At 40.9% G+C, this 26,098-nt stretch overlaps 1 protein-coding gene across 32 annotated transcripts in view; it reads left to right on the forward strand.

Annotated features, from left to right (window-relative positions):
- Positions 1–19,081, forward strand: part of C4BPA (complement component 4 binding protein alpha) — a 44,683-nt gene extending 25,602 nt beyond the window's left edge. For all 32 annotated transcript variants that reach the window (XM_070266625.1, XM_070266615.1, XM_005609620.4 and 29 more), the window contains 8 exons: positions 1,127–1,212; positions 1,385–1,579; positions 3,527–3,709; positions 8,809–9,009; positions 11,289–11,474; positions 16,696–16,860; positions 17,906–18,081; positions 18,645–19,081. In XM_070266625.1, coding sequence (XP_070122726.1) covers positions 1,127–1,212; positions 1,385–1,579; positions 3,527–3,709; positions 8,809–9,009; positions 11,289–11,474; positions 16,696–16,860; positions 17,906–18,081; positions 18,645–18,818 — 1,366 coding nt within the window. In that variant the 3' untranslated portion in view covers positions 18,819–19,081. The remainder of the gene's footprint in view (positions 1–1,126; positions 1,213–1,384; positions 1,580–3,526; positions 3,710–8,808; positions 9,010–11,288; positions 11,475–16,695; positions 16,861–17,905; positions 18,082–18,644) is intronic.
- The last annotated feature ends 7,017 nt before the right edge of the window (positions 19,082–26,098 follow it).

The following is a 26,098-nucleotide window of genomic DNA, read 5'->3' on the forward strand; positions in this document are numbered from 1 at the left end:
TCTTCTTGTTTCATTTTGTTTGATTTTTTCATGTTTATCTTGTTTTCCTTATTGTGTGTGGTTTCTGAGAGGGAAAGTGAGAAGATTCACAACTAAGGTGCTGTTGGAACACCAAGGTGTTCCTATCAGAATAACCAAAAACAATACTTTTCATTTATTTTCTTGGCTAGGTTAAAAAATTAAATTTTTAAGAAATTTCAAAATTAAAAAAACGCTTAATTCTCTCTGTATTTTATCTTATTAAATGATTCATTTTCTTTAAGTTATTAAATAAATTTCTGGGGCTCTTAAATCGCTGAAGGGCGTGTTTGCCTTAGTGCTCAATCACACGGTAGGGTCATTCCTCGGGGACAGTACAATTTGACATCATATTAACAATGCCATTTGTTTTCTCTGTTACCATAATACATAGAGTGCAGTAAGACAAACTAAAGAAAGCTTAGGATTTGTCAAGAGCAATAAAAGTGAGGGTCGTGAACAGGCAGTTAATGGTGTACAGAAGACAAGCATCTGGAAGTCAGAAGGAGGCTGAAAACCAGAGGGCATGAGGTTTGGGGGCCAAGAATCTAGCTGGTGCTTATCCAAAAAACCTGCAGCACACACTCAAACGAGTCTTTCCCCTACATTGTCCTGCTTGAGCTCTGAATGAACGCCACGCCTGATCTAGCAGACGCTCCATAATAGATAATAGAGTAAAAGCATAGATGTGCAAACACACGTCTCATTGCAGTGATGACATTTTACTGAATGGAGTCCTCAATGGAAAGCGGTATCCGAGAAAACATTATTGCTTCATTTTTAATATTGACTTGCAATTACATTTGTTCAGATCCTTTTATCCAATTTAATTTAGGATAGGAAGAATTCCATTAAAGTCTCTGATCCTAAAAAGCTTAATATTGTGGTTTAAATGAATGAATGAATAAAGGAAAAAATAAACAAATTAGACTTTCTCCTTGATGTGATGAGGTTTAACTCCAAATTGGCCCAAATGGTAATTAACAATCAAGAGAGCACTTTTTCATTTTTAAATGTTGAACAAAAATTCCATTTGTCCAAACCTCATTGCCAATTTATGTTTAGAGTAAGATGAATTCCACTAAAATCTCTGACTTATCTTATCCAGATATATCTTAATTGGCTCAACCACTAGTTATTGTGACATCCAAGATAAGGGAGTTGACTGGAGTGATCCTCTCCCAGTATGTGTAAGTAAGTAAAGATTTTTTTCTGACTTGACTATAAACCTAAACCATGTTAGGTAATAAAACTCCTGTGAATCTTTGCTGCTTCTTGAGCCCTCCGTTAGAATTTGCCTCATGAATGTGAGATTTGCAAGGATGCCTTCCCTGACCATTTCTTCCTCTTCACTCACTCATCCCAGTTGCCAAGTGTGAGGCCCCTCCAGCCATCAGCAATGGGAAGCACAGTGGTGGAGATGAAGACGTCTACACATATGGCTCTTCTGTCACCTACAGCTGTGACCCTCACTTCTCAATGATAGGCAAAGCCTCCATTTCCTGCACAGTGGAGAATAAAACGATAGGTGTCTGGAGCCCAAGCCCTCCGACTTGTAAATGTAAGTCACAGTGATGAATTCTGGTTTGAGTTGTTTGTTTAAAAGAAAAAGGAAGGTGAGTTTACTGGGGGAAATGGAATGATTCAAAGACAAACTAATTATTGCAATGGTATGGTCATTTATTTTGTTAACTGATACTTATAACGCTATACCAGTATATAGTAACAAGCAGCACTAATAGCTCACTGGCTTTCCCAAGTAAAAGTTGACTCTAATACATACTGAGTCTGCTGCATGTCCAGGAGACTCTCTGGGGAAGCTGTAGTCTGGCGTTAGTTTAGCAACCGGCTCAGCAGTTCAGGTTGCTTTGATCCTGTGGCACCTGTGTATCAAAATGTGCTTTCACAGTCTCTTCAGTAGAGGAATAGAGGAAAGCAAACCGTGCCCTGGCTTTTAAAAGCTTTGGCCTGGAAGTGACCACATATCACTTTACATTGCAGCCTTTTGTCCAAGACCAGTAGTGTGGAGACCCCACCTACTCTAAGGGAAGTGGGGAATATCATCTTTTGTCTGTTCAGGAAGCAGAACTGGAAATATTGGTTAGCACTTATAACAATCAACCACACATTGCCCAGAAGGCAAGCAGAACCAGCTAAACATCAGAAGGTCAACAGGATGAAGCAAATAGTAATTAAGCCAGAAGGTATATTGCGATATTGTTAGTTTGCCAATCTAAAGCATCTTCCTTCACTACTAAGTGCCTACTCAGTATCATTCACTATTCTGATTCATCACAGCACACAATCTAACCAGGAGTTGAGAGCGCATTGATACTGCAAGCAGTTCCAAATGCCTGGAGTCTAGACTGCAAGAGGTAGAGACGGCAGAGACTGAGGCTGGAAAGTTAGCAGAGCCAGGTTATGAAGGGCCTTGTGTGTCAGTCTCAGGAGTTCAGAGCAAAGGTGAGGGTGGACATCGAAAGGCTTTAATCAGGGAAGTAAATGTCCTGCATTTTAGAAAGAGAGTTCTGGCTGCAGAGTGGACAAGAATTTGAGGTGGGAAAAAACTTACTCCATAGACACCTGTTGCAACCATCCAGCCAGGCAGTGAAGTGGCTTCCACTGTAGTCATGGCAGTGGGCCTGCAGAGAAGTCGACAGAGTGAAACAGAATTAAAGAGCAGGACTCATCGGGCTTGAGGACTGACTGCCAGGGGAGGGGCAGTTTGTTCTTGTCTGCTCTTTGCTCGTGAGGGCGCAGATCTCTGGTGACTTGGCTGCCTTTTCATCATGACCGCCATATTACCATTGGCCACTGACCCACCACTCAAATCATCTGGGAAAGTAGACCCTTATAAGGGGATGATTTGGAGGCTTTGAGATTCGGGCTTTGGGGGTTAGATATTGTTAGAATTTTTTAAACTGAGACATAATTGACATATAACATTATATTAGTTTCAGGTGCACAACATAATGATTCGATATTTGTATATATTGCAAAATGAGCACCACAATAAGTCTAGTTAACATCAATCACCATACATAGTTACAAATTTGTTTTCTTGTGATAAGAACCTTTAAGATCTACTCTTTTAGCAACTTTCAAATATACAGTACAATGTTGTTAACTATAGTCACCATGCTGTACTTTATATCCCCATGACTTATTTATTTTATAAATGGAATTTTCTACCTTTTTACCACCTTCACCCATTTCCGCCACCCCCACCCCCACCTCTGGCAACCACCAATCTCTGTATCTATGTTGCTAGGGACTTTTTGATAAGAAAGTTGTAGGACTTTATCCACAATGACTAACATGATGAGACCTCACATTGCTGAGGTTCCTAGGAACTGAAAGGATATATATATAAAGCTTTAAAATGTTTTCTTTGTATCTATTTGTATATACTTGTATCAGGTCTTCCTTGGAACCATACCAACAATAGTCACATCCTTATTGTCATTTCTCTTTTATAACTGAGATGTCCTTTCTTATGCTTCTTTAGATGTTGTCTGTCATAAGCCACAGGTTCCAAATGGAATCTTTGTCTCTGGATTTGGACCCCTCTATACTTACAAAGACGCTATTGTGTTGGACTGCAAGAAGGGTTATGTCCTCACAGGCAGCAGTTTAATCCACTGTGAAGCTGATAACAACTGGGACCCTCCTCCTCCTGTTTGTGAGCTCAGTGAGTATGGACTGAAGGAGTTTCAAGATACCCAGAAATGTTGGTGGGGGCATACTTGTATGCCTAAGCCCACTTGAATCATAGTAAAAACTTAAATTTAAATCAGTAATTTCCCTTATTTTTTTCCTTGGAAAAAAGAATAATTATGGTATGCTGTGCAAAGTCACATAACATCATGAAAGTCTGCTCCATACAGTTGTGCAAATTGTGCGCACTCCAACCCAAAGAGGAGACATTAACATTGTAGACGTTTTGGATTAGTATATTTATGTCAACGATGTTCCTATAGTTGATAGAAAATTGTTTTGTTCTAACAGAATCATTATATTATGATAATTATTTTGAAAGATAAATAGTAAAATGTCCTGAGGGAAAAAAAGTCTTTTTCTAACTTGTGCAAAAGCGTTGTATGGAGTAACTGTGATTCTAATACTCTGAAATTATAAACCCACACAGATCATTAAAAATAATGCTAATAGTAGCAATGATAGCTTGGTGCTAGTGCAGGTACATAACAAGGATTAACTCAATGAATCCTTCCAGCAATTGTGGGCAATATTATTATCCTCATTTTACAGATGAAGAACCCATTCACAGAGGTTAAGTGACTTGCCCAAGGTCACACAACTGGAAATAGGAGGAAGCCGCTAATGACTTTGCTCTCACTTTTACCTTCATGAAATGTCAAGAACCTTACCCGGGGGGACTTCTGGAATAGTGGTGCAAAAAGCTTGGAGAAACTTCTCTCCTAGAGAGGCATCTATTAAACTTGTCAAGATTAGCAAAGAAAACCATGCAAAGTCTCTGGATTGATCAAGGGTCTTACAAGAAATTGATAAGCATTTATTAAAAAAAAAAATCTATGGAGACTTGGAACAAACAATGGGAAGCCATTACATTAGAGCTAGGATTTGTACTCGGCTCCCAACAGCCTTATGGGAGAACTGTTTCAGTAGGCTCACAAGTGGCAATTCCCATCTCTCCCAGCTCCCTGGAGTGGAAGAGCTATTTGGAGTGGATTTGGCAGCCAGTCAAAATCTTGCGATGGCATTTTCCATAGCTCCATGCTGCAGGTGATGTCAGCCAGATATTAGTGTCTGCTCCTCCACCCCAACTCCCATTATACAAGGAAGATCCGAGTGGGGCATCTGGTGAAGAATTCAGTCCTTTCCTGCACAGCCCTCTGTTGCAGTAGGGCTGCTCCAGTAGGCTCAGCAGCCAAGTGGCATCTCCCATCTTCCCCAGCCTCCTAGAGAGGAAGAACTATTATGCGTAGATTTGACAGCCAGGAAATATTGGCAAATCTCATTTGCCTAAGCTCTGGGCTGTGAAATATCTGTTTTGGTGGTGGGCACAGCCAGGTGGCAGTACCAGTTCCTACCTCCACTCTCTTCTCTCCTTCCCACAGCTCCGATACCATAGGAGGATTCTGGTGGGGCAGCTGGTGAAGAATTAGTTCCCCAATTTCCCCCAGCTCCTGATCCATGGCAAAAGGTTCTGTCAGGGGAGATTTGAAGTAAGCCTCAAAGACTATCGAGGCCCTGCCCTGCCAAGGGACCTGACTTTAATTGGATCAGGTTGTGAAGCAATTTATGCCCCAGGGAGTTGTCAAAAATAAAAGAGCAATCAGCTAACAATTAGTGGAGGCTAACAGCTGTATGTAACAACAATAGAGGCAGACCTGCCAAAAGCTTAACGCTGAACGGGAAAGAGACAAAGAGAAAACCATAGTCATCCCTGGTGGTAGAAAGACTGTGTGCATGCCCAAGGCTGTGCTCTCTTGGAAGCACCATTAGAGGCTGCACAATTTTGGGGAAATAAACTTAACTGCACTAGTTCAGTCAAGTCACTAAACAAACAAACAAGGAAACAACAACAACAGACCCTGGAGTGAGGAAGGGGAATCAACATCCTAAGTTACTACAAGATATTATCTAACATGTCCAGCTTTCAACAAAAAATTATCAGACATGCAGAGAAACAGGAAGGAAAGACCCATACAAAAAGGAAAATCTGACAATAGAAATTGCCTTTTGAGGGGCTGGCCCCGTGGCCCAGTGGTTAAGTTTGCATGCTCCGCTTTGGCAGCCCAGGCTTTCACTGGTTCAGATCCTGGGTGTGGACACAGCCCAGCTCATCAGGCCACGCTGAGGCGGTGTCCCATATAGCACAACCAGAGGCACTCACAACTAGAATATACAACTATGTACTGGGGGGCTCTGGGGAGAAAAAGAAGAAGAAGATTGGCAACAGTTGTTAGCTCAGGTGCCAATCTTTAAAAAAAGAAAGAAAGAAATTGCCTTTTGAAGGGGCCCAGATGTTGGACTTAGCAGAAAATAAGTTCAAAGCAGCTTATAAATATGTTTAAAGAACTAAAGAAAATGTATTTAAAGAATTAAAGAATGATATTATGACAATGCTTCATCAAATAGAGAATAAATAAAGATAGGAATTACATACAAAAAAGTGGAAATTCTGGAGTTGAAAAGTACAATAAGTGAAAGAAAAATTCACAAGAGGAGCTCAACAGTAGATTTGATCTGGCAGAAGAAAGAATTGGTGAATTTGAAGATATATTGATTGAAATTATGCAATCTGAAGTATAAAGAGAAAAAAGAATGAAGAAAAATGAATAGAGCCTCAGAGAAATGTGGGACACTGTTAGACACCTCAATATAGACAACAGAAGAAAGTATCAGCAAAAACATTCAAAGAAATAATGGATGAAAACTTCCCAAATTTGACCAAAAAACACATTAATTTACACATCCAAGAAGGTCACTAAACTCAAAGTTGGATAAATACAAAAATATCCACACCAGGAGACATCATAGTCAAAATGTTGAAAGCCAGGGATAGAGAGAAAATGTCGAAAGCAGCAAGAGAAAAGCAACACCATCATGTACAACGAAAACCCAGTAAGATTAACATCTTACTTCTCATCAGAAACAACGGAGGCAAGAAGGCAGTGAGATGACATAATCAAAGTGCAGAAAGAAAAAGCAGTCAGCCAAGAATCCAGCAAAACATTTCACATTTATATGTGTCACAAGCCCAACAATAAATTGTTATAACTATTGTTTTATATGATTTTATATTTCATGTCTTTTAAAGTAGCTGAGAGAAGAAAAGAGAGCAAGTATATATTTATAGAGTTTATTATATTAATCTTCTTTTTACCGTTTCTGGTTCTCTTCATTTCTTCCTGTGCTTTCAAGTTACCCTTGGTATTATTTCCATACTCCAATACAGCTTTGCTCCCACCCACCTCCTTTGTGCTGTTATTGTCAAATATATCACATTTTTATGTGTTATAGGCTTAATAATGCAAATATATACATATTGTTTTATGCAATTGCTGTTTAAAGTAATTAAGAGAGAAAAGAAGAAATATACAATTATACTGCCTTTTTAATTACCTAAATAATTACCATTGCTGATGCTCATTGTTTTTCTGTGTGGATTCAAATTACTATCTGACGTCACTTGCTTTCAGCCTAAAGAACCTCCTTTAGTATTTCTTGCAAGGTGGTCTTCCAGCAACAATAAGATACCACTTCACACCCATCCGTATGGCTATATTAAAAAGATAGACAATAACAAATGTTGGTGAGGATGTGGAAAAATTGGAACCCTCATACATTGCTGGTGAGAATGTAAATGGTGTAGCCATTTTGGAAAAGTGTTTTGGCACTTCCTCAAAAGTTTAAACATAGAGTTACTATAGGACCCAAGAATTACCCTCCTAGGTATCTATCCAAGAGAAATGAACACAGTTGTCCGCACATAAAAAATTTCATGTGAATGTTCATAGCAGCATTATTCATAATAGTCAAACAACCCAAATGCCCACCAACTAAAAAGCAGATAAACAAAAAGTGGTATATCCATGCAATGGAAGATCATTTGGCGATAGAAATGAATGAGGTATTGATACCTGCTGTAACATGGAGGAAACTTGAAAACATCATATTCAGTGAAAAAAGCCTGGGGCCGGCCCCGTGGCGGAGTGGCTGGGTTCATGCGCTCCACTTGGCAGCCCCAGGTTTCGCTCTTTTAGGTCCTGGGCGCGAACCTAGCACCGCTCATCAGGCCATGCTGAGGCAACGTCCCACATAGTAGAACTAGAAGGACCCACAACTGGACTATACAACTGCCTATTGCAGGGCTTTGGGGAGAAGAAGAAAAAAGAAAAAGCCAGTTACACATGTTGCATAATTCCACTTATTTGAAATGTCCAGAATAGGCAAATTCATATATAGAGAAAGTAGATTAGTGGCTTCCAGGGCCTGGGGGCAGGTGGGAATAGGGAGTGACTGCTAATGAGTACAGAGTTTCTTTTGGGGTTGGTAAAAATATCGTAAAATTGGATAGTGGTGATGGCTGCACAACTCTGTGAATATAATAAACACTACTGAATTGTATATTTTAAGTGGGTGAATTTTATGTTATGTGACTTGTATCTCAATAAAACTGTTAAAAAAGAATCTTACTCTATATAGCATTTTAAACATCTGAAGATAAAATGGAGTAAACATCCAACTTGGCAGATGTTTGTATTATACTCCCATATCATATGAACCGGTGGAACCAGGAGAGAGTGAAGAGGAGAAGATGCAAGGTCTAGGCTCAAAAGATACTTGGTCCTTGGTTTGTTCTTGTGAAGCCCTTAAATGATAAAGTTCCTGGTGTCATCTGGATAAGAGGAATAGCTTTTGTTTATTTTCCCCAATCAATCAGGAAACAAGAAAGCTACATTTGTTTGTCTGCAGCAGTCCTCCAGCCTACCTACCTAGCAAGGCTAATGCATCAATTCAGAAACTAAACTTTCTGAAGTACAATGAAGAGGAGGGAGAGTTGACATTTTGGATAGTTGGTACAACACATAGAAACCGCTTGGTGGTGCCCTTAGTAAGACCCTCTCTGATGCCGCACACATTTGGGCAAACATTCGTGTGTGTTTTCTGGTGTGGCTGATTCATCAGCCACCGCAGGCGGGTTGCTGGCTGGATGAACACGTGACACCCAGTTACAGGACGGGCTCACTGTTGCATTGCTAGTAACAGTGTCCTTTTCTCTTGTTCTTTATTTCTGAGCAGATGGTTGTACCAACTTACCAGACATCCCAAATGCCTTCTGGGAACGATACAGGTATCAGAGGCCAACAAAAGAGGACGTGTATAATGTTGGGACTGTGTTGAAGTACCATTGCCTGACTGGCTATAAACCTGCTTCAGATAAACCCACGGCTGTGATTTGTCAGGAAGATTTCAGGTGGACTCCATACACGGAATGTGAGGGTGAGTTTCTGTTTTTCAAATCTTTTTGTATTTTCAATGTTTGGCATGTACTAGGATTTTTACCTTAAGTGAATATAATGTTATCCCTCAAGATGAGTTTAAAATTATATTAATTCAATGGTACAGTGAACTCATTGCCAGAAGGGACCATAAAGGTCTTGGAGTTTCAGGAGCCAAGAAATTGTAGCCTTTCCCTATCCCAGTTCAGAATCAAGTGAGAAGTAGACACAGAAGTCAAACATTATGCAGATTAAGTATGAGCTTCATTACTGGTAAACGTAGAATGGAGAATACAGCTCAACTATAGCCAGAGTCAGACCTCCATCACACCCCTCTCCTCCTCAGTGTAGACTCTGGGGACCTTGGTAGAAAGAAAGTCTGTGAAACAGTCATGAGATCAATTGGCTGCAAGGTGACTTGTGTCTTATATCTCTTGAGCCACGGGTCTGCAAGCTGAAAGAGCTAGGTCTCTTGAGTTACCTCTGGCAGACAGATCCTGACCCCTGACTCAGTATTCTTGCCTCAGTAGGATAGAAAGGAGACTTTCTCCAGTCTCACTGGTAGAAGACCCCTTCTCTTTTCAAGAGAATGAGTAAGGGGCTTAGAGACAGGTGGATGCAATTTTTTTTAATAGTTTTTTTAAAAATTGGCACTTGAGCTAACCTCTGTTACCCATCTTCTTTTTTTCTTCTTCTTCTTCTCCCCAAAGCCCCCCAGTACATAGTTGTATATTCTAGTTGTAGGTCCTTCTGGCTCTGCTGTGTGCCTTAGCATGGCTTGATGAGCAGTGCCAGGTCCGCACCCAGGATCCTAACTGGCGAAACCCTGGGCCACAAAAGCAGAGCACTCAAACTGAACCACTTGGTCACTGGGCCGGCCTAGGTAAATGTGATTTTATGGGCCTTGGTAGAATTGACAACAGCGGGAGAAAATGCTTCCTTCCACACATCTATCAGAACCTTGCCATTTCTGAGGTAAACACACTGAGGCCCAGAATATAGGGAACTTTATTCTACAGATTGGAATTTGAAAAACATGCAAAATGCACAAATAATGAAAAACGGTAGTTTAGATCAACCTATTGAAAGATTGTTCATTTCACCTTAGGACTTAAAGTTTAATTGCAGTTATTCAGACTCATTTTGGGGAAATAGAATGAATGGTTTTAACAAAATGACTGAATTAAAAATATATTTAACAAAAATTATTGCTACCACTTAAATATATTGATAAATGCAAGCCTTTGAGAATCCTCTTTAACAAATAAAAAACAATGATATGTAATTAATACACTAATTTTTAAAATATAAATGAATGATTATACAGACGTAAAAACCTACTTTTAAATTATGTATTTTACCCACTATGGTCTTATTGATTTAATTATTTAGTTGAGGATATTTTTAACCATTTAAAAAGTAGAAGTGAAATGGTATTTATCCAAGTTATCATAAAATCTAATTAAATATGAATTTGGACTCATGACTTAAATATGTTAAAGTGTTTTCTATGTAAAGCGTTACACAAATATTATTGATACAATTTAGAAACCATAGGAATGTTGAATATTTTTATTATAATTCATAAACAACTGAGCACTGAGAGTATTTGAGTGTGCCTGAGAGACCCTACTGTAGTGCCGATCAAGCTCCTGATACAGAGAGCAGAGCATTTTATTCTTCTGGTGTTTTCTCTTACATCGAACAGTATCAAGTTCTATCTGAAAGTATTTCTACTAATGAACAAAAATTATATCCCTATATCAGCTTTTACTGCATTAAAAATGAATGAATTTGAATAGTTATTTTTCTTAAATTTGGCATCAAAAAAGAAAAATCCTGGCCATAAGCAATAATTTAAATTTACTTCTATGTATTAGCTATCAGGTGGATATAAACTTTTGAGAACATTCTTCCTCTTGTAACTGGGCAAGTGCAAGTTATTAGAGAACTTAATGATGACATAACCCGAAAGAAGCCATAAGGAGATGGATGTTGTCATTGCTCTTGAATATTGAAAATTTACATTTTCATACCTGTTTGACCCAACTTCTCATTTTGGAGACTCCAGATGAAAATATTTAGCTGGTGGGAGATGACTGGTTGGAATCTTTAGCTTGTCAGGGACAGGAGAGCAGACTCCAGGGGCTCGGGTTCCCTTTCCTCTTTCCCCAGTCTTTTCTTAGTGGGGAGCTCTTCCAAAGGTGAAATGAGAGTGTAGCCATAGGAGCCGCCTCAGGGTGGTTTTACTAACCATTAGCCTCACTTTTTACTTTTTAGAGGTATGTTGCCCAGTACCAGAGCTGAAGAACGGTGAAATTTTTAGTCAGAGAAGAAGAGCTTCCACCAGCAGCTGTGTCTATTCCTCCGGAGAAAAAATTACATATTCATGTTTTAAGAAAAAAGAGTTTTCCGCTACTTGCCTAAAAGATGGCACATGGCATCCCAAAACACCAGTATGTGACGGTGAGAGCTTATGGAATTATCTTATTTTAGAAGTTTCTTCATATCAAAGTGATGGAGATTATTAAGGGAAGGTTTCAAATTAGGTAAAAGAATTCGTACACCCTGCACGATTCTTGGAGTGGGTAACTTCGTTCACCGTGCACCCTCCCCTCCCCCATGCCCCATCCAGCTTTCTCTTTTTTCCTCCATTGGTTATCCGCATTCTCTAGACCTTCCTGGCTTTCTTCTCTCTTCTGAGTCAGTGAAAATAGGCCACATCTAATAGATCAGCTAGACTTTTGAATTATTGCCTTCTGTTTCCTGGTGTTTATTCTCTATTCTTCCCTTCCTTCTGGTCCATATGCCTTAACCTGCAGTACAAGACGCGGCCAGGTTACTGGGACCTGCCTTTCTGAACTTGCTCCATTTCTTCCGCTGCTTCCAAGCCCTCCTTCACACTCTTCCCAACTGAAATACCTACCTCTCCCTCACCAAGAGCACTTACATGCTAAACACAATCCTCCCTTCTATCATTGTTTTTCCATAGCCTTATCAATTGATGATCTGGAACAATCACCCCTGCCAGGATAGGGATTCCTCTTCTTGCCTTATGGGCAAGAGGGAGCCCAAAGGAATCCCAAAGGGGTCAGGCACTAGTTGCAGCCTAGAAATCAATGGGATTCTTTTCATGTCCTTCTGGTGGAAGTGTTCCCGCTTTGCCAACCAGGACTTTTCAATCTGCAGATCCCAGAGTTTCAGGGATGAGAAGCACAATTTCCCCAAGTAGGTCACTTAGAGTGATGGTAAGTAGGGCCACTCATGCTTGCATCTCTTGGTTCCTGGACCCATGCATTTTGTTTTATTATATTAGAGGCTAAATACTGTATAAAGGCCAATCTCTGATTTAAAGTGACTACTGTGTGCTGGAAGAAAATGTACAGTAATATTATAAAATCTCATCATCGTAAAGTATTGCCTCTCAACTGGCGCTTCAACTATGCCTTTAACAGGCCACTGCAGTGTTCTAACAGGTCTGTAGGTACTGGCTGATGCAGTCTGTAAATATGAGTAGTGCATTCCATGGCCGTGGTCCCAGGGCCACATGTTTTTTGCTGAGAGTGGGTCTTCCAGTCCATGCAGTGGGATCCCATGCCAATTGTGTAAACAGTCTATAATCCTTTAGATAGCAGTGCTGACTGAAGTCCTGCAGGCAGGAAAGGCCAACCTATACCTGGATAGTTGTTTATTTCTGTCAAAATAGATAGCTGTTCCTTCCAAGTGGAAGAAGCTCCTATATAGTCAATGTGCTACCAAGGGGCTTTTTGGTCGTCTTAAGAGATGGTATCGCATCAGGGACTTAGCACTGTTGCTGGCAGAACGGAGACTCAGCGACAGCAGCCTTGGTGAGTGGGAATCCATGCTGTTGGGCCCACGCTTATCCCCCATCCATGCCACTGTTAACCTAAAAATAAAGAGCCAAAATGAGAGGCAGAGAGGCCTTTAATTGGGATCATGCAATGTGGGGTACACAGATTTAGTTGGCAACCCAAATACTATCCCACTAGGGAGGAAGAGGTAGGGGCTTTTAAAGGCAAAAGGGGGAGGTTTGTATTACAAGGAATGTTAATTGGGGTTGGCTGTGGAAAGCTACTCTTGGCTAAATATAATTGATTGCCAAGGCTAGATAGAGGGAGGCCAAAGTTTGTCACTGTGACAAGCTGCAGATTTCTTGCAGTGTTCTCAGAATATCCGTATCTCGACTCAGTTAAGAAGTTCATGTACTGCCCAGTGAAGATGTACATAAGACTCATTTCCTTAATGGCCTCCTGGGTCCATTTTAAAGCTCTCAGACGTAAGTGACGGTTTTGTTTCACATTTCAAAGACCGTTTGATTGAGATCTCCCCCTGAAAGCATCACTGATCAACCACAGATTTGTTTAGCCCCACGTCGCTGGGACGGACCTGTCCCAGGAAGTCATGTCCCACGTCTAGGGGAAATCTTTCTTCTTTTTTTTCTGATGGTTATTCCAAGGAGTCAGTGGCATAAGGGTTAGGCCACATTTGAGCAAAAAGGAGGCGGTCAGGAAGTGACTCTCAGGCAGCTTCCTCACCTGGGAATTTCATCTGGTTACCTGAAGCCTTATCTATGATTCCAATATGGTAAGAGATCATAACCTTGGCGTCTGTAGAAGCTCTGGAGAAGATCTGGGTGAGTAGCAGCAGCAGAAGTTTAAATACAAGTACAGAAAGCAGAATTCCAATAATAATCATAAAGGAGGTCATTACGTGATATTCTGAAACCATCAGCTAGCTAAGTAGGTCTTTCTTAGCAAGAATATTGAGTTATTATCATGTGGCTCAATAAATTTATCAAGGTGACGGAGTAGTTCTATCATGGGGAGGATAAGTGATACGGTTAGAGCTCTGTGTGCGTACATACTGGCCTGGTCCCAAATCTTGGGAAAGCTGTCAACATCCGATGTCAGCTGCTCCTCTTCCTAGTCAATTTGATTTCAAGGTCTCCAGGATTTGTACAGGGCTAGAGGTCAGGTGGAGCCTTTTTTGGCTGTAAGATATATATCCAAGTTTCAGTGCCTTCTAGTTCTCTGGCAGAGTCAGTGGTCAGGAGCACTTGGTATAGTCCTTTCCAGTGGGGCTCGAGGGCTGTCTTCTGATGATGATGCTTCCAGAATACCCAGTCACCAGGCTCTAGACTGTGACCAACAGGATCCTCTAAGTTGGAATCCAGGAAAGCTTCTTTTACCTGTTGATTATAGACTCAAGCACAAGACATTAAAGACTTACAGTTGGTGGTCATTCTGGCATAGGACAACAAGGGATCAGCAGAAGCTTGTGTACCAATAGACACTGGTCTGCAGTGATTGTCTTGTGTAGAGGGAGTTTATGTTTTCCAAAGTGGGTACTGCAAACAGTCAGTGAGACCAAAGGCAACACCTTAGGTCAAGGGAGTCTAGTCTACAGGTATATAACAAAAACTCAAAGACCATTATCAAGACTAGAATCTAATATCTATAAAGGTGCAAACATAATTCTTCTCTCTATAATTACTCTTATTTTTTTTTTTTTACCAAAGTTAGTCACAGCAAAACTAATTTATTTGTATTAAAACTTCACTTGGTTATTTATATAAATGAGAGTTTCTGAATTTTGAAAGGGCCAGATAGAGAGAAAAAGTAAATGCTTCATCTTTGTTCACAAAGGTATCTTACCAAGGAGTAAAGATTTCTTTAAATCTGGAAAAACGAAAGATTTTAAGAAGTTTGAAAAATAGCAATATATCAGACTAAAAGTCTAGGTTCCTATGCTTTCTTCTTTGTGATCGGATGTACAATTTACAATAATTTGACTTTTGTTTGGATGGGATAGCCTAGCAAGCTCTGAGCCTGGAACCTCTAAAAATTTTACTGTTGTGGCAAATGCCTGAATCTTTACCCTCTCTACTCTGGAGCATAATCCTGTGTGTTGGAAAAACCCAGTCTTTCCCCCCGTGCCCTATGTTTCTCCTGCGTGTTCCCTTTACTGCTCACACAGAGCACTCACAACATTTCCAGTGACCAAATATGTGAGGTTTTTTCCCTCACACCAAGGAATTCTCCACAACACCAACTGGGTGTCCTAAATTTCACTCAATCTGACACTATCTAGCTACAGACAGTATCAGATCCCACAGATTAAGGGCTCAGTCCCAAAAGACTGCCCCCTGCTTCAGATGCCAGGCACAAGCAGTAGGTCCCCATGTCACCCACAACTTCTGTCCAACTTAGCTAAAATCCGAGGTTCCCACAACCCCTTCTCAGGTTCTATTAATTTGCTACAGCGCTCATAGAACTCAGGGAAACACTTGCTTATGTTTACCAGTTTATTAAAGGTTATGATAAAGGACACAGATGAACAGCCAGATGAAAAGATACGTAGAGTGAGGCCTCCAGGAGCGTCCCTAGTGCAGGAGCTTCTGTCCCCGGGCAGTAGGGTTGCATCGCTCTCCTGGCAGGTGGATGTGATCACTAACCTGGAAGCTCTCTAAACTATTGGGATTTACGGAGACTTCCTCATTAGGCATGATCAATGATTAACTCTGTTTCTAGCCCCTCTCCCCTCTCTGGAGGATGGAGGTGAGGTGGGATTGAAAATTCCAAGCTTCTAATGATGGCTTGTTCTTTCCAGGGACCAACCCCCATCCAGGAGCCCACCCAGAGTTACCTCAAGAGAACAAAAGATACTCCCAGTGCTCTCAACACTTGGGAATTTATAACAGTTTTGGGAGCTTTAGGCCAGGAACTAGGGCAGAGACCAGTATACACATATTTTTTTTTCTATGCTCTCACATCATGCTAGCTTCTTCTTCCTCATTCAGTAGAATTAATATAATGCCAGTGATATACTGGATCAATATGATATTCTGTGGATGTCCAAGATGGTCCTGGTATCTTTATATTCTATTATGACAGGGACAGGTGAGTTATCATAGCCCAGGGTTAAAACTGCAAATATATGATCTTGACCCTCCCATAAGTATGCAAACTGTTTTTTACGTTCTTTTCCGATAAGGATGGAGAAGAAGGCCTCTGCTAAATCAGTGGCCTCGTTTTCCTGAAGATACATTTATCTGTTCTAGCAAAGATACCACATATGATGCAATAGTTACAATAAGGGCTCAAATCTTGTTGAGTTTTCAACAGTCTATTATAATTCTCCACAATCCTAATTTTTGCAGTAGACAGACTGATGAAGTAAATGAGAATATGATGGGGATGACCACTGCTGCATCTTTTGTTCTTTAAGAGTTGCACTAATTTCCCCCTTTTCCCCTACTCCTTGGTACATGATACAGTCTTTAAATTTACTTTCTTTGCTTCAAGGGGGAGGGATGTGGGCAGTATCCATGGCTCCTACTTGGCCTTCCTGGATATGATAACTCTTAACCTGTAGGCCAAGGACCCAATATGGAGATTAGGCCAATAACCAATTTTGTCTATTCCATTTATGCTTTTGAAGATAATGGAAATGACCACCAAGTGGTCTACTAGGGAGGCCATGATGGTTCCTCAGCCCGAGGCTTACAGGAGGGCAGCACAGGTCTTACATTTGGCTAAGTGATCCTAAGGGCAGAGAAGAGGACAGGACAGAATGAAGCCTCCTACAAACCACACAGATTCTGGGATGTGTTATTATGTACACTCCACAAGCTCATGCTCTCTCACTTTTATGTCTCACCATCAAGATTGCATTTTTCCTGCGACCATTGACCACGGACATTATAAAGAAGTTAATGGTTTTTGGACAAATGAGGTTCTGTACGAATGTGATGAAGGATACTCTCTGGTTGGACAGGCCAGGCTCTCCTGCAATTCTTCAGGCTGGTCATCTCCAGCTCCTCAATGTAAAGGTAACTTCAGCTCCATTTTCAGCTCATGGCTAAGTAGGTGGAACTGTCATGAAAGAATTCCGAGTAAGGTTTCTTCTCTGCCAGAGGCAGCAGGAAAACATTTGATTTGATTTGATTTATTTTAAATAATCACTATATTCAGATGGTACCCAATGCAAAAAGTATAAAGAGCATACGGACGCAATAATCTCTCCCCTTCTTCTTTTTCCCAGTCACAAAATTCAGCCTCCTTGAGGCACCCCCCTTCCCAGTTTCTTGTATATCTCCAGAAATATTCTATAGGTAGTACATCTTATCTGAGTGTAACTGTGGCCTGAGCAAAGTTTTCATGGAAGCTTACTCTAGCATGAATGTAGGCTCTCATGGGCTAATTCCAAACATGATAAAATGAGGTTTATCCATCAGAGCCTTAGGCGGGGCACCACTTACCCTGAGGTAGGTGTGTAGTGGGGGACTTCTAGTTTGCCAGGCTGTTGCAGGACCAGGAGAAGGCAAGATCGGATTTGATTTCTATATGCACGCAGCTTTAATATCACCTTGCCATCAGCAACTCCGGGGGTGATTTGCCACCATCGTCTCCATTGCATGCAGGAGAATAATAGGCAAGAGGGAAAATTTCATGCCTAGTGTCTTGCAGGGATCAAGCTATGAGGGATAGTTGCTTTGATAGCTCAGAATCTGAGGTCACATGCCCTTCTTATATCCTGTCATTTTTATTTATAAATATTATGACCTTGACCTTGGACAAATTTCTTAACCTGTCTGTATCTCTACTTTCCCCCAAATAAAATGGAAATAATAACAGTACTCACTTTCTAGAGCTGAATGAGACTTGAATGAGATGGTCACATAAAATGCTTAATCTAAATCTGATGCATAGCCAATGCGCAATAAAAATGTTAACTAATATTATTGTTATCAAAATAAAAAAAAAAAGATAAAACAATTAGCAGCACCCAGTACAGTTCATTCTTATAATCCTAGCCTGTCATCGTGTCTTTTTTCGTAGATTTGCAGATTACTTAAAACTGTGTTTCCATTGTAGCTCTGTGTCCGAAACCACAGATAGAGCATGGACGGCTGTCTGTGGTTAAGGATCAGTATATTACACCTGAAAATGTCACCATCCAGTGTGACCCTCACTATCGTTTGGTTGGTCTCCAAAGTATCACTTGCTCAGAGAACAGCACCTGGTACCCCGAGGTGCCCATGTGTGAGTGGGTAAGTGGCACAATTCGAGCAAGTTCCTGTGCTATCAGACCCTAAAACTGGTGCTCCCAAAGCACTATGGGCACCAGCAGTGGTGAGATCTGACTTGTCAGGGTTCATTTCTGAGTCACTCAGAGGAACTCTCTTTTTTTGCCGTGAAGTGTTCCGATGAGTTAGGAGTGGTAAGTTTTCCAGCTCTCACTTGAGAACAGGAAAAACTGAGCCCCTTAGGGAGAGGAGAGTCTCAGAGACTTGGGACTACTGACTCCTAACTTCACTTTTTCTAAACTATATGATATACTGTGTTCTGTTTCTGGGGGGTCAGCAGAAATAGCCTCTGTCCCCATAGAGGCCTTCTGGGAAGCTGTCTCAGAACAGATCTGTATCCCTCTGGGGAAGACTATGGTGGGCCCCAAAGTGTTTTCTGGTTTTCCTGCTCACCCTCCAGTCCTGGGGTTGGTCTTGACCCTGATCCCCTAGTCCTGCCATTGTCAGAATGCAACCGCCTCCCCCCCCACCACTTCGTGATTTAGAGAGAACTCTCTCAACTGCGCTCACCACTGTGTCTCTTTCAGGAGATCGCTGAAGGCTGTGAGCAAGTGCTCGCAGGCAGAAAAATCATGCAGTGTCTCCCAAAGCCGGAGGATGTGAGAACGGCCCTGGAGCTGTATAAGCTGTCTCTGGAGATCAAACAACTAGAAAAAAAATTAGAGAAGGAAGAGAAATGTACTCCGGAGGTGCAAGAGTAATTTTTCCCAGAAGAGGGAGAAAAATGTACCTTGCTGCCTTCAACACAATATAGATCACTTCAGTTTATCCACTTTACCATCTCTTTTGTGCCATCACTCCTGGTAATAAATATCTAGAAAGGATAATTGGTTAATGTTTAATGCTTTGAGATTAGAATTATCGATTAGTGCTTCGTAGAATTATTGATCATCTCGTGACATGTTTTTGCTTTCCTGGACACAAAGTGCTCATTTTTTTCTATTAAAAATTTACATATCAAAAAGTTTTGTCTTTGTGGTCCTTACGACTCTGTGAAATGAGGTCCCTAAACAAACCCATTACATAAAGTTAATACATTTATTTTACTCGAGGGGCCTTGGAAATATGGGCTTGGGTTCACACCAATACATTCCCCTGGACTGCCTTTATTCCATGTGTGCAAATCACTCTGGTCCTCCCTATTTGGATTAAATGTCAACGCACCCTGAAAGCCTTATCCACATTCCCCCATTTGGAGGGAGTCATGCCACCTTCTAAACCCCCCTGCACTTGGCCTTGGCCTCACTAATGCTACTTCTTGACTTTTGCCTCACACGAAGGAGATTTATGTTTGTTTCTGACCCACTTATTCCATCCTGACAGAATGAACTCTGAAGGACTGATGAATGTGAAGCCCACATGGCAGCCATCTGTGTATTCCAAGTCCTCCATCTGATTGGTCCCCATTTTCCTTAATGACAAAGTAAAATGGCTTGAGCAACTATCCCACACATGAGGAGAAACCCCATATCGTTCACATTTACATCTCAGGTCATTCTGGAGGCTTTTATTCCTCCTACTCACCACTTCCTCCAACTCTTGCACCCTCTGAAATCTCTCTCTCATTCATGTCTCAGCTCCTTTGGTCGTCTCGTCTATCTTTTGTGTGTGGAATTCTATGGGGAGCATTGGCCTCTTTTGTTTGATTTCCCCAAACATCTTCCAATGAAGCAATGGTGTACAGTAAGCTTTCACTGAACTGTAGCGATAACAGAGGGGCTCAAACTGTTAGAAAAACCCACTTAACGTGGAAGGTATCTGCCCATGGGCTTAAAAGCCATTTTGCCTGCTCCTGCTACCAGGAATTCCTTTTGGTTGATGTTTATTTTGGGTTTCCCCTGAAAGAAAGATTTATGGGTAACTAGTTTCTTTGGAAGGTGGTCCCAGAAAGCACTGTGATTGAGTGGGGTAGTAAGATGGGGAAGGAAGGAGAGCCTAAACAGGGAGATTTATTGAGGAGGTCATTGCTGTTGATAACAGATAATCATGCTGATCGCCCTCTGAGAGCGTGTAGAACACAATTCTGAGTTGCCCTTCCAAGGATGAGGACCCGGGTTATTTATCCACCAATCCCTCCTCTCGGTGGTGAAGACTCGCTCCAGGAGCATTGACTCCCAACCACGTCTGACTCACACTGCGGGCCAGCTGAGCAGGCTCCCGAAGACCATCAGGCAGAGACACTGGTAGCCCACGGCACTATGGGGCTGCTTGCAGGAACCTCCAGGGCAGAGCACACACGGCCTCTTCTGCAGTTGCCTTTTCTCTGTGGCTCTCTGTCGACGTGCTGTTCTAGTCTCTCTCTCTTTCCCTACTCAAACCTCTCATTTCCCTTTATCGGACCCTGGGAACAGGTTGCTTTTTGCTGACCCTAACACAATTACCTTAATATTTTTACAGTGAGCTGTTTAGTTTTCCACCTCCCATTGGGTTCTGTTCCTGTTCTGGTATCTCTTACTATCTGAATTCTCACAAATAAAATATTTGCTACCACTGTGTACAAAACAACTGAAATTCAACAGGAAGTCAACAACCCACTGTAACAAATATTGATTCTCCCCTTTTTGGTTCGGAGTATGAGGGTGTAGCACAAACCCCACTGGTGCCTCGGACACTCTGTGAATGAGATCGCATCACCATCTGCTCTCACTGTCTACATGCCTTGTGTGTTATAACTACCATCTCCAAATTATTCACCTGAAGTATTCTCTAAGAAAGTGGAAGATATTGTTTGGAATGTGGGTGAGCCAAGGAGGCTTAGGAAAGCCACGTTAGAAGAATTTACAAGAGAGGAATTTGTTCAACCTGCTGCTCGTTGAGGGTTTGAGTGAGAAGAAGGGAAGGAACCTGGATATTTTATAACAAAAATTTAAAATAAATTTTGGAACATATGGAAAAATAATTGCCACTGCCTTATGAGGAAGGGAAGAAGGTGTATCATTTCAAAAAGATTGAATTGCCAGCCATGTCTCATGTTAGCAGAAGCTGTATAATTGTAAGCAAAGGAAACCCAGCCAGGTGCCCATTCTGTCTGTGTGTGTCTCCTGGAGCCGTTGTCTGTCTACTTCCAGCGCCAACAGTGGATGGAGGAGAGGACGTTGCCCAGTTCCGCGGGGGGACGTGTGGGAAATATCTGGCAATTGCTGTTTCACTCTCTGGCTCTCACCGGTTCTCACTCACCTTCTCCCACCAGCAAGAGTGACTACGCACCCCCATTTCCCTCTCTTGCCACCAAATCTGACTCAGAAAAGTCTTTGTCCATTAATAATTTTAAAAATATGACTTTGCTTGTTTATTTTATTTTGTTATGTGACAGTTGAATTAATTTTCTATTTTATTATTATCTATATCACATTATTTTATTGTGTTTTTTTACTATAGTACATGTTTTCCCTGGAACAGAGTAAAAACCTAATTTGTATTTGATACTGTATAGTATCATTGTATACTGCAAGCAGTTACACTCACTGATGAGTTCACTGACCATTAGATAATTAAATAGCTGATGTTTTAAATGCATTACATACATAGACATCCTTGGTAGATTTTCATAGCTGTATAGCTGAACGTTTTATGGATACTGAGAATTGATTTGGATGCTGGGATGGGCCGGGAAAGAATAATTTTTCCCATTTTCATAAATGAAATTAAGATTCCCACTATCTGAAAAGTCACCTTCCACACCATTTTACTAGTGGATTCGAATTGAACAGCTTATATTTTCATATTATGAATGTGCTCAGATAAAGCCTTACCTACCTCAGGCTGCATTCGTTAGCTACACAGAAGCAACAGTCGAGGCTTCGGAACATCAGTCCTTCGAGCTTTCTTCCTCCCCTTCTCCATGAATGGAAAAGAGCAGTGCAGACACCAACCTTCACAGCGATATGAACTATTCCTCCATTCTTTAATTTATCCTTTTATTTAAATGCCTTTCAAAAATTATCTAAAATAAATGCATGTCTATGCAAACAGATATTGAAACAATAATGTTGGGTATAAATAGTTCAGCTCCGTTACATTTTCCCTTTCTCTCTTTCCATTTTAAATTTCATATTTAAAAATTTTAATTTTTGTACATAATTATATAAGCTATAAACTATATTACAAGCGTAACTACTTCATGACCTATCAACTTTGTCTTTAAAATTAATTTAAAACAGGGGCCGGCCCCGTGGCCGAGTGGTTAAGTTCGTGGGCTCCGCTTCTGCAGCCCAGGCTTTCACTAGTTCGAATCCTGGACGGGTACATGGCACCACTCGTCAGGCCACGCTGAGGCAATGTCCCACACAGCACAATCAGAAGGACCTACAGCAAGGGTATACAACTACGTACTAGGGGATTTGGGGGAGAAGAAAAAACAATTAATTTAAAACATATGTACGTATAACAAATTCGTGTACTATCTGGACCCGCAACGTTCGGTTTCTTTGGTCCCAGAGAACCACTGTCACCTCTTGTTGCAGTTTTTTCCTGGTACTTATCATCATATTTTTAGATAATATATTTTTTCTGCTTTTTTTCATGAATTATCCATTTATCTATTGATTACAGACAAAGATCCTATCATCTTCTGACTTAATCATCTGCTTTTCCTCCCTCTTTCTTCCAATGTAGTTAGTGCACAATTTTAGTTAAAACAATAATAACTTTCACATGGTACAACTGCAGTGAACCCAGTAGTGTTCTGTGAGCATGTTTCCTTTCCTTACAGCTTTCTTCTGTTTTATTTTGCTGTTGATAGTACCCTTTTTAGTGCTATTGTCTGCTTGCTTGCTTAGTTTTCTATTTCCGATTCCTCTTAAATACTACAAGAGATTTTTCAGTCTACTCAAATTGTTCCAATATTCAGAGACATCAAATGCTTATTAGCTGCCTTCTTGTCCCCATGGGCCTTTCTCCCAGAGCCCTCCTCCCTCCCACTTGGTCTCAGTTGGAGTTCCACCAGAAGCAGACCCTGAAACGAGCATTAAAGTGTCAGTAGTTTGTGTGGGAAGCACAGCAGACACCAGGAGGTGAACAGGGCAGTGAGACGGAAAGGAAGGCGGCCAATAAGGGACATGTTATCAAGCCTGTCAGGATGACGGGAGCCTAATCCCAGGGGAAACCAGTGAAGATGTTGAACTCACACCTCAGAATGACCACCATAAGTGGAGGGAGCTGGGGTATTAGTACAACAACTTCCACCAGCTGTCAACTGAGGTCTGCTTCTGGAGTTGTTAATTATCTCCTTTTTGCGATGCTAAGTGAGAATCAGAGTAGCTTTAAATGGTTCTGGAGAAAGCCTGGGCAAAAGGAAGCAGAACGGCACTTAGAAGTTGTCCAGACTGTGCTGAAATGGTAGGGCCGTAGCGACACAACGAGACACTGGACCGTATCTGCCACACTTTAAATGCACCCACTGGATGCTGTCATGTCTGCAGACTCGCTTTGTGACTTTGTCTGGTTCTTGAATCCACACTTTCCTCTTTCTTGGTTTTTCATTTTACTAAAGCCTCTCCTTTAGGAACTGCCTAAGAAATGATGTATAGGAAGTAAAATTTTGAGGCCTGGCATATGTGAAACTGTCTTCATTTTCACATTTGTTTGATAGCTTGGGTAGATGTAGAAGGCAGGGTTAAAAATAATTTTCTCTTTTATTTTGAAGGAATTTCTCATTGTCTTGTTACTTCCAGTGCAGCTATTGAGAAGTCAGAGGACATCCTGACTTCTGAACCAATTTTTTCCTCCACTCCAGAAGCTTTTAGGATACACTCGTCATCCATGATGTTCTAAAATATCATGTTGGTGCACATTGCTATATTTTATCTTTTCATTTGTTTTGCCAGTTCTTGACGAGCCCTTTCAATCTATAGACTCATGTTCTTCCATTCTAGAAATTTTCTTATATAATTTCTTCAGTAACGTTTCTTCACTGCTTTCTCTTCATGGAAATCTGGTTAGTCTGATATCGGATCTCTTTGTTGGTTATCTACTTTTGCTATGTTTTCGTTATTTGTGCTTACCCCCAACTCTCCATATGCTTTTTGGGAGATTTCCTTGGCTTTATATTCCAACCCTTTTGTTGAATTTTTCAATTTCTTTTAAGAACATTTTACAACATTTTCCAAAAAGTATTCATTCTTTTCTTTTTCTTTCATTTTTTTTTTAAATAGTACCCTGTTCTTTCTACCTAGATTTGTATCTGTCTCCATGGAGCTGTTTGTGATAGAGAAGTGTTATTTTGCTCCCTGCAAACCTTTGTTAATAATCATTTGTCAGTTGCTCTTTTTTTTTTTTTTTATTAATGTTATGATAGATTACAACCTTGTGAGATTTCAGTTGTGCATTTTTGTTAGTCATGTTGTGGGTACACCACTTCCCCCTCTGTGCCCTCCCCCCACCCCCCCTTTTCCCTGGTAACCACCGATCAGATCTCCTTATCAATATACTAATTTCCACCTATGAGTGGAGTCATATAGAGTTCGTCTTTCTCTGACTGGCTTATTTTGCTTAACATAATACCCTCGTCAGTTGTTCTTTTTTAAGAGAGAGGCCTTAATAATCTCCTGTAAAGTTATGTGCACACGAACGAGTTTTGCTGACAGTAGGCTTACTTGCAGCGTGATGGGACAGGGAGGCATTTTTGGTTCAATTGTGGTGTGACAGAGACTGCTAATGGTTTTCCTATGTTAACCCCTCTTTGTTTTAGGGAACGGTGCCACTGCCACTATTTTCAATATCAGCAGGACACATGGCTCTTCAGCTAGAGCCTCCCTTGGAGCAGCCTCCCCATGGGTGCAACTTCCCGGTCACTTTCTTAAACAAGAAGCTGCTTGCTTTCCACTTCCTCTTTCCCCATGCTAAGGGCTGAAATGCTGACAGGGTGCTGGCAGGCCAACTTCTGCCATTCCGAGGAAGACAGCACCCCACAGGATGCTGAGGCAACAAGGAGGAAGGGACCTGGTCCCTGGTTGACCATGTTGGGCAGAACTGTTGACCACCCTAAATGCCCCTGTACATGCTTTTCATGAAAAAAAGATAAAGTTCAGCCTGATTTGAGTCTCTGAGTTTTGGGGTGTCCTGTCTCCTGACACATATGGGGTGGGGAATCTCCAAACATTAATGTTTATTGTTGTCTTCTCTGTTACTACACAGTTTCTCTAGCGAAGGATCCTCTGGTCTTCTGCCTGCCTGTTTACAACTTGAGTTTCTACCCTGTATGGTGACGAGACGTCTGCTTCTATATTCTCTTTGAACTCTTTCTCCCTCCACTCCTTAGCCTATTTCCACCACCACACTGCTTTTGCCCTGTTGACATTGAGAGAACTTTTATTCTTTCCTGAAACAGTTGCTCCCGTGCCTGGAAGGCAGAGCATTTGCATTCATCTCCTTGTTTGAAGTGACATGTTTTACCTCCGGCTGTGACTAATTTCCCTCAGAGTTTTGCCCACGGCAGTGCTGAATAATTATACCATGAGTAAGAAACGTATAAAGTTCTATGAAATGTTAATTTGGTTCTAAAGTTTAGTTCAGCCTAAGAGAAGTCAACCACAAAACCTCTGCTGTCAAATATTCTCTGACCATAGGAAAATAAATTAAAACTAAGTGAACTATTTCTGTTCTAGGTTTAGTAGCCTTGGGGAGAAAGAAATTGGTAAACTAGAACATGAAAAATGTTCACTGAAGATACTGTATTGACCTCATTGCCACTTTGTAGTTACGAGCTAAAAGGGGACGTGTTATTTTCTAAAATTTCTCTGAATCCAGGAATTACTGTTTGTAGTCCTATGTTTTCACCAATTGAAGACAAATAATCAACTTTCTGAGACTGATAATAAGCCTATTTGCAGATTTAAATGTATGATGAATTCTTCTTTATTCAAAATATATTTAAATAGTCTGAATGAATTCATCTAATTTAAAAAATTTTATTTCTAAAAATAAATTTTTCTTAGACACTTTAGATGTCATCTAGCTCAATACCAAGTAGAAGCTTGGGTGT

The sequence above is a fragment of the Equus caballus genome, chromosome 5 (genome assembly GCF_041296265.1).
Source record: "Equus caballus isolate H_3958 breed thoroughbred chromosome 5, TB-T2T, whole genome shotgun sequence".
NCBI lineage: Eukaryota > Metazoa > Chordata > Mammalia > Perissodactyla > Equidae > Equus > Equus caballus.